At 43.7% G+C, this 9,369-nt stretch overlaps 1 protein-coding gene across 4 annotated transcripts in view; it reads right to left on the bottom strand.

Annotated features, from left to right (window-relative positions):
• Nucleotides 1-7,223, bottom strand: part of FXR1 (FMR1 autosomal homolog 1) — a 33,199-nt gene extending 25,976 nt beyond the window's left edge. Inside the window, exons 1-2 of one of the 4 annotated variants that reach the window (XM_028731639.2) lie at nucleotides 7,205-7,223; nucleotides 6,727-6,826 (exon numbers count right to left, since the gene is read on the bottom strand). In XM_028731639.2, the coding sequence (XP_028587472.1) occupies nucleotides 6,727-6,777 (51 nt within the window). In that variant the 5' untranslated portion in view covers nucleotides 6,778-6,826; nucleotides 7,205-7,223. Of the gene's footprint in view, nucleotides 1-6,726; nucleotides 6,999-7,204 lie in introns of those variants that run through there. The other 3 variants (XM_028731640.2, XM_028731638.2, XM_028731642.2) reach the window with 3 other exon arrangements.
• Nucleotides 7,224-9,369: the final 2,146 nt, after the last annotated feature.

Raw genomic sequence — 9,369 nt, forward strand, 5'->3', positions numbered from 1 at the left:
CTCCTCATATGATACTATGATGTTATAGTTTCCACATAAGATCCTATCTCATTTATGCACATCTGATCACTTTATGATGAAACATGAAGCATGCCAAGTTTCTCAAATAAAAACAAGTGTATGAATTCTATACTGATCAAGAATCAGTATAGAATGAAATTTGTACTATGTTGTACTTGGCAGGAGTTCAACCAACATAAAAGCTTTAATGATCTGAACAACGAAGAATTTGATAGTTTATTTCAGGAATGGAAAGGCTTTGCCCTTCAGATGTTGTTGGATTCCTTTTCCCATCATCCTTAGCCTAGATCAGTGGTGTCCAAACTTTTTTCAAAGAGGGCCAAATTTGATGAAGTAAAGGGCCATGAGGGCCGACCAAAGTTGGTGTCCTTTTTTTAGGATTGAAGTTGTTAAGGTTTTTTATTATTTTTACCCCAAAGTTGGTGAACTTTTCTTAGGATTGAAGTTGTTGAGGTTTTTTAGGATTTTAGCCCACGAAATAAACTGCAGCAGTGCCGGATTGAACAGCGGGCCGGATTAGGTCTCCAAAGCGGACTTTGGTCAATAGTCATGGATAATGGGAGTTGTAGTCCAACATCATCTATAGGGCCACAGGTTCCTGATCTCTGGTTTAGAAGATTCATTTTATCAGAAGTCAATGTCACATCACAAAGTCCTTTGAAAAAAATCATAGATATATTGAGACCATTCTTTTAAAAACATCTCCATTTCTCTGAATATGTTAGTTGTCCAGAAAACTATTCTTATTATGCTACTTTGTACACTGGGATTTCAAACTGATTTTTCAAAATCATAATACACCCAAAGGAAAAAATAGTGTTTTACAGTGGCATAACACGAAATGGTTGGACAGTGTTCTCGAAGCTACAAACATGAGTCTGACCAAACTGCGGGAGGCAGTGGAAGACAGGAGTGCCTGGCGTGCTCTGGTCCATGGGGTCATGAAGAGTCGGACACGACTAAACAACACGAAATAAAATATTTAACTTCCTATTTTCTCAAGAGCCTCTACTATCAAAACCAGATAACCTAAAATAAGCTTACAGCTATGCAACTTGCAATGACTGTGAGATAGCCAAGGAAAGCTCAATCCGAAAGAGATCTGTCTCATGGACAGCAGAAAGTAAAAAGTACTGGTAAAGAACAAATACAGCTAAAAGTAACCACTGGAAGCAGATATTAAAGCATAGTTTCAAAATTGCAAAAATCTATGTATCATTTGAACTTGACAAAAACTTTGTGCCTCCTTCGAGTATGACATTGTCCAGTTTCTAACCTGCACTAATTTAACAATGGCTAGTGCAATGCAAACTATTTCATTGCAAATTTCCAAGTTCTTCTGAAATTGTAAACATCATCCAAAATTAACACTGGATTTTCCATAACATTTTTGGCAAAAGTTTGTTCTAAAACTCTGATTTCACAATTCTTGACAAAAATAGTCCTTTGTTGTTGGCATCTGTCTATCTCGGGATACAATGGAAAAAGGTGTAAACTCAAACTGTTGAGAGATTTACAACACCTGCTGTGGCTGTTGAGAATGATATGGGAGAGACATATTTTACTGCAGCTGGGGCAGATGAAGGCATCTGATTGTACTGCTACAGGCACACCATGGTATGTCTTCCCTCTGCACTCCTCCCTGCAGTCATTCCTCCTTTGGTCACTACTGTGGTATACAACCTAACTGTTCGCCTCCACGCACTGTGGTCTTCTGCAAGGGATTCCCACACAGTGGGGTTAATGTTGCCAGCCTTCATATCAAGTTTGCAGACCTCTTTGTAATGCAGAGAAGGTACTCATGAGAGAGGAATTAATACTGGCTTTCAGCATTTCTGTCCTGGGGCTTTACCACATGCCTGAGAGTTGATGGTGTTCTTCAGTTCATCCAGGGAGGGAGGGAAATCCAGCTCTTCCAAGAAAGGCAGAGTCTGGATGCTATCAATTGCTTTGTTGGAAACCATGCTTTCCTGGGAGTACAGTTCTTGATAGTGCTCTGCCCATCATTTCATCTCCCGACAAGGTTTTCAGCGGTGCAGTTTTCCTGCCTGTTGGTCCAAAGGCTGTCTTCATGCCTTCAAAATTACATCTTGTGATTCTTGCCACACTAAGAAAGGCAAGAATTGCTAAATAATGTGTCAATATAAAAACACTACTAGAGGTAATTTTCTGGAAACAGAGTAAAATATTCCCCAAAGATCTCAGTAGCTTGTAAATGATTATAAACTGACCACTGTACACAGAGGAGAAACCTGAAAAGTGCTGATATTCAATCTGATTTCAGAAGAGTACATAAGAAAAGCCTTGCTGGATTATATCAGAGGCCTTTCTAGTCCAGCGCTGCTTCCCACAATGATCAACCAAATGCCTATGGAAAGTCCACAAGCTGGATGTTGAGGGCAACAGCCCTCTATTGCAATTGTTCAACAGCAACTGGTATACTGGAGGCAGTATACAGACATAACTAGTAGCCACTGAAAGGCTTAACCTCACTAGAATCTGGCCAGTAACCATTTTAAATTGAAGTTGATGCTAGTGTTTCCAGTCAATTTTAACAATACCAGCACCACAGAGATTTCAGTGCACAGGCATACCAATTCTTGAAAGTACCAATGGCAGTGTCAGAAACTCATATATATAAGCTAGGCACCAAATGGCTCCTTAAACTAGGGTTAAAGTTGCCAAAAAGGAATGCCTAGTTGCCATTTTTGGAGCAGACAGCTCAAAAGTCATATTTTGCAACACGACCTTTTGGTTCCTAAAGCTCATTCTGATTGTGAAGATAAAACAGGCTTCCTCAACCCCGGCCCTCCAGATGTTTTGAGACTACAATTCCCATCATCCCTGACCATTGCTCCTGCTAGCTAGGGATCATGGGAGTTGTAGGCCAAAAACATCTGGAGGGCCGAGGTTGAGGAAATCTGAGATAAACTATAACTGACAGAATTCTACAGGACGTTTTCCTAGTATATGAAAGCAGTCCAGATCCGAGGATCCCCCAGGCATGCACCTCCAGATGGTGGAGACATCAGGCGCCATCCTGGCATCTTCACTTGGTTGCAAGTGGTCGATAGCAGGTGCAAAATGCGTCTGGCACCTGGTGAGTTTCGAATGCTGGTGCCAAGTTATGGCTACAGGGTTTCTAAAGCTAGCTTCAATTTGAAATCAAAAGTACCTGCATCAACTGAAAAAGTCAGCTTTTTTTAGTAACTGGAGACCAATCCACACCAGATTAAAAATAAATAAATAGCAACCATCTTTAACTGGAAATAAATAACTGTTGATAGCTTCCATGTCCATAAACCAGTGTTTTTCAACCACTGTTCCGCGGCACACTAGTGTGCCGCGAGATGTTGCCTGGTGTGCCGTGGGAAAAATTGAAAAATTCGAAAGATTTAAAAATAAAGTATTTTATAATTTTTCACATTTCTGTTTACTTACTATTTCATAATAAAGTAATTATAAAATACTTTCTTTGTGTTTATTTGATTCCTATTCAAGAGAATTACTTTATATATAGTCAATATAGGCACAGAGTTAAATTTTTTAACATTTTCTAATGGTGGTGTGCCTCGTGATTTTTTTTCATGAAACAAGTGTGCCTTTGCCCAAAAAAGGTTGAAAAACACTGCCATAAACTATATTTCTGGTTATTTATTCATTGTTATAACAGGTGGGAAACTTGTGATATGCAGTATCAGATGTTGTCAGATCCCCCAATTCCCATCACTCCAGCCAGCATGACCAAAGGTCAGGGATGATGGGGGATGTGGTTCACTAACACCTGAATAGTCACAGGTTTCACAGCCATGTATTAGGTCACGAACAAATCAAGCCCCATATGGCAGCTTACTAATAACGGATATATTTAAAAAATTCATCCATCTGAGCGCTCTGAAGCAATTATTGTCCAACAGGTATTGTTGGACTACAGATCTCATTGTCTCCAATTACTGGCACACTGACTTGGGCTGATGGGAGTCAGGAATCTAACAATATCTAAAGAGCTACAAGTTGCCCATCCCTGTTGTAGATAAACATGCTGGGTGAGGGAATCTTAAATAGCCATAATTTTGAAACAAGAATCTACAAGCAAGTATAGTCACATGGATTTTGCATTTTGTCAATATATCCTCCCAGAGTTATTCAGGAAATTAAAACAGGATGGCCTGCATTCAAATGGAGGATTTGGAATTATTTTTGTCAGTCACATTTTTATTTTTTATATATAGTCACTAGCCAATATATGGTAAATCACAAAAAAGAAATCCAAGAGTAAGTTAAACATATAAATTTCCAGATTTGCCAACTATCAAAATTGTAAGCTCTCAAATTCTTACACGGCCTATCAATATCCGGAACCTTTTCAACTTGGATCCCAGGCCCACCTATAGGCAAAGGGCTACTTACAACAGTAGCTAACAACTCCACAAATGCTAAAAGGCGATGTCTTAAATGCTCTGGAAATCCTGGCTTTACATTAGCAGCAACTAGGCCCAAGCAATGTTCAATTTTAAAATGGTGCTGTGATCCATGATAATAACCATATATGCCTGGTATGTGACTGCCTGAAGCAATTATCACTGATTAAATTCAGTCTCAGTGAGACCTTGTATTACTTTTACCACCAACAAGGAGTTCCAACTATTATTGCCAGTAGACTTACCATTCTGAAAACAACACTTTCCTCCTCCTTCCATCTGCACACATGAAAAAGCAGAATAAAAAACTGACTTCTTCAAAAATAAACGTTTGTGCTAGCTGAGCAAGGAAGCTTCAAGGCCAAACGGATTCAGCAAAGTATAAAAATAATTTCATCACATGTACATACTGAAGTTGAACAAAATTTTCAAAATGCTGAGCGAAAAACTTTCACATAATATGGCACTAAACTTGAACATTCTAACCTTCTTATATATAAACTGATGTTGTCAAATCACATCTCTCATCAAGCCTGCAATTGCTGTCTTTGAAAAGTCATCCACGTATCACAAAAACAAATTCCAAATTGTTACTATGACTTTGCATTTGAAAATATCTTAAGATATGCCTTTCAACACTCCTGGAGTCACAAAACTAAAGTATGGCACAGGTATGTTGCACAAGGTCATAAAGAAATAAAATGGCAGGCTAACTACTTCTCAGAAATTCCTGACACCACTAACCAGTAAAAAGGCCCTACTGAGAAAATATATAAATTTTAGAACAAAGGAACTGCCTATATTCTGATATATTTGTAAAGCTTATATTAAATTTCTTTATTCCACAGATGAAGAGTAGGATCCATGTTGATAAGTATATGAATTCAAGTACAAAATGCAAGTGTAGTGTAATTACGAGTTTCAAAACTTTATTACAAGGGAGTCCCCCTCACCTTATGTTTTCCAAAATTGCCATTGGTATTGCATGGAATGTCAACTAGCAACGAACTTTAAATTCCCATCACATTTACATGAGTTATACTTGCCACAACACCCACCCAAAACACATAGTGAATAGTTTTGTTGTAATTAGCATACATTTATGATTAAGTATAAATAAAACTTTCACAGTGCGCAGATAAAACTGTAATTCACAATGCTGGCTCCTATCAGTGCTCCTGTAGAGGAACAGAGGCCTCACGCCATAAAAAGGTCTAGGATTTTCAAGCATCCAAGGCTTGGCTTAGGGAGAAAGACTGACAGCAACAGCTGAGAGTATCCTGTATTGATCCTGTAACATCCTGGCATACCAGGGAGGGTGGCAGTGAAGAAAGCTTTCTGGTGACATAAATAAACTCAAGAGTCTGTAAAAGTATTACGGTTGTCGTGCATTCCTAACTTTATGAAGGAGTAGCATATTTAAAACAGAATAACCTGCATTTTGGGTGAAGAATCCCACACCTTTCAACCTACCTCTAGCCCTAGCTTGCACAAATGTTCTCTAAAACCCAAACCACAGAGGTGGGTCTACTTATCACCAGAGGTGTGACTCCATGCTGCCTGACCTGAATCTAATATTAGTAAAGGGATATAAAATGTATTTTGACTCACAGCAGAGGGCATCCCCCACACCCCTCACAAGTGACTCATAACACCCCCACCCCACCCCACCCATGTCCTACTTGGGGGACTAAACACACCACAGTAAAATAAAATTCAGAAGCTCCCTTTCCCACCCCCCACTTTTATCAAGGTAACAAGGCCAAAAAAAAAAGCCTTCCAACACAAAACCCTCCAAAAGAGGTTTCTCAAGGTGCTTCACAAAGTCAGGCCTGGCCTGGCCTGCCCCGGGAAACGAAGGGAAGCCCCTTCGCACGTTACACCGTTTTCCAGGAGCGTCCAAAGCGAAAAAGCGTTACCTCAACACTGCGGGGACACGTAACGCACCCAGAACTTGGGCTCTCCCCACGACCTCTCCCCTCACCCGTGTCCCACCCACCCAAAAGCCCCTCCCAAAAGCCACACACCACCCCGCCCCGCACCCCTCGCCTCACACACCTTTTATCCTCCCAACCCACCCACCCAAAAAAAGAAACCGCTCAACCTTCCACTGTCTGCCCGCTCCGGCCTGGGCCAAAGGCTCCCCCGCTCCGAGGGTGGCTGCCGAGGGCCGCCCTTCCGCCGCCCCCCTCTGGCCCCAACCCCGCAGTAACGGGCCGTCCCCGTCCCCCCCGCCGAGGCCGCTCCTCCCCGGGGTTCCCGGCGGCGAGAGGGCGAGGCGTACCTTGTAGAAGGCCCCGTTGGAGCCGCGCACTTCCACCGTCAGCTCCTCCATGTTGGGGCCGCAAAGGACGCCGGGACGGGCTTCTAGAAACTATCTCCACCTGAGGGGGAGAGAGCGAGAGACTGGAGGGAGGGGAAAGAGGGAGGGACGGGGCGCCCTCGGGGCTTTCCCCCCTTCCTCACACCCGACGCAGGCCCAGGGCCGAGGGAGGAGCGGAGCAGGCGGGAGGAGGAGGGCAAGGGGCGGGCGGCGCCGCCCTCGAGTCTCAGCCGCCGCCGGCGACTCACGGAGGCGGAGGGATCTCCGCTCCCTCAGGCCTCCCCGCCCCCCCCTCCGCCGCCGCCTCGCGCGCGCCTCAAGGGCGGGCGACGCCTCCTCAGGCCGCGAAACGGGAGAAACAAGATGGGGGACGAGGGCTCGTTTCCCCCGCTCCCTTGGAGAGGCAGGAGGCGGGCGTTTCGTTCTTATTTTATGCTACCTTTCCTACTAAGCGGGGGTTGCACCGCCTCGTCCTCCTCCTCACGACGTCCTTCTCCCGCTTCTTCGCGCACACGCGCTGGAGAAACGCCGCCTCACGCGACGGTTTTCTCCAGGAAAGCCCTCGCAAGCGGGGGCTGCGTGTGGGGGAAAAAACGCTGGTTAAAGGCGCCTTGAATCAAACCCGAAGGGGGAACAAGGGTGGGATCCGCGGGCCCACATCTATAGAGGCGCGGCCTCGGCGCAGCCGCTGGCCCCGTGACGGGAGATAAGCTGCGTTCAGACGTGCACGCAGAGGTGCTGCCTGTCCCCGCGCGCTGGTGGGCCGTGGGAGTTGCGGCCGGCCGCAGCGACAAAGCGCGAGCGCGCAAACACGCCAAGCTGAGGGCAGAGTCGCCCTGGCCCAAATGAGTGGTTGGCTTTGTTGACACGCAAGATTAAAGAGTCGTTGGCTACCTGCAAAGGTCTCTAGGTTCCCCGCGCACAGGGACCAGAGGTTCACCAGCCGGACATGGAGGCAAGAGCCCCAAACCTGAATGTAATCTGGGTGTAAAGCTAGGGGGGGGAAGCGGGGCGGGGTCCGGATCCAGCTGACCTGCTTTTCAATGATAGTGTTCCCTTGTTTGTTTTCACTGAACGCACCTGAGATCAGCGACCAAATCCATCGCAATGTTTGCATACATGCACTTTGCGACTGCAAGGGGGGCATTGTACTCCATACTCTGCCACGAAACTCTGAAACTTCTTGAATAAGAGGCTCTCGGAAGCATCTTGGCAGCGTTTTGCGGAGATCACTCTGCCTGGCCATGCTAATGTGCACGGAAAAATAATCTAAAACCTGCAAATAATTAAGCCGACATAAACCAAAATGCCATCAGAATAATTCAAGAAAAACAGATGAGAAAAAGCTGAAAAGCTTGAGAGAAGAAAACTCTCATTGACGGAGAGTGGTATTGAACCCCACGGAGCACATGCTGCTTTTTTTAACCACACAGTAGAGTTGTTCCTGGTGCAGTAGTAGTGGGGAAAGGCCAATATTATTATAAAAAAATAGAAGAATATTTGCTGCAATAAGGCCCACTGTTACTTTCGTACTAGTTTTCTTCCCTGCCGTTCACTATGATGCAATGGTGGGCACAAGAAATATTTTTGACGTGTGTTAAAAGTCAACATTTATTTGTCTTATTTCTAGACCACCCATAAGAGATTCTTAAAAAGAATCTAGATAAAAACAGTCCTATAATGCTATTATCAGGGACAATGAAAAACTAATTAGGTAACTTAATGCTTAATTTAAAGGCGGGGGACTATGTTGCAGGTAGTTCTTTGCAAACTATTTATGGTAGATTGTCCCCAGTGGAAATGCGTACAGGTTGCACCTAGACATACAACAGAAAAGCTACTCTTCCTTTGAAAATACAAAAGCCATAAGATTTGAAATTGCTAAGATTCTGCTAATTTAAAAAGAAATTGACAGAGCCATGAGAAGCACCCACAAGGCTATATTTGGAATATTATTCATAGTTCTGGACCGATAATGATAAGGCTTACCTTGGCGTGTGCAATCTACATGTGTTTTTGCCTGATTAAAGTTGTTTGTGCTGGAAATATAAATGCCGGAGTGTTTAGGAGGCAAAGTGTATTTCACAGGCTGATGTGGAGGGCCAGTTACTGCTGCAGGGAAAAAATTAAAACATTTTGAGGGGACTGGGCTAAGGAAGGAGCAACACAGAACAATTGAAGCTTGAAATATTGATTATACCAAATCCTTTTTAAGTTTACATGATTAATGTACATGTGACTGAATGTGACTCAGTAGACTGATGCACAACACTCTTTGCCTGAAATAATAGGATTTAAGTCAACAAGCAGCCTGATTCTCAGGGTTCTCAGACTTGCTCTCACCCATGTTCTGCCTAAAAAGAGCAAGGCCTACCCCTTTCCAGAGAATTTCCATAGACTTAAGGAGGCTGGTAGAGAAAGGATTGTTTCAACATGCATCTGGAATGCTTCTTGGAACCCATAGATTGGTTTCAGTGGGATGAAATAATTTTAAAGCAGCACTCTTGTTGACAACCAGTCAACAGCCATTTGCGGGACTGAGAAGCAACATGGGGCAGTAATATACCTAAAATGGCCAATGGTACACATACGCTTGTAGATGTC

The sequence above is a fragment of the Podarcis muralis genome, chromosome 6 (assembly GCF_964188315.1).
Source record: "Podarcis muralis chromosome 6, rPodMur119.hap1.1, whole genome shotgun sequence".
In the NCBI taxonomy this organism is placed as follows: Eukaryota; Metazoa; Chordata; class Lepidosauria; order Squamata; family Lacertidae; genus Podarcis; species Podarcis muralis.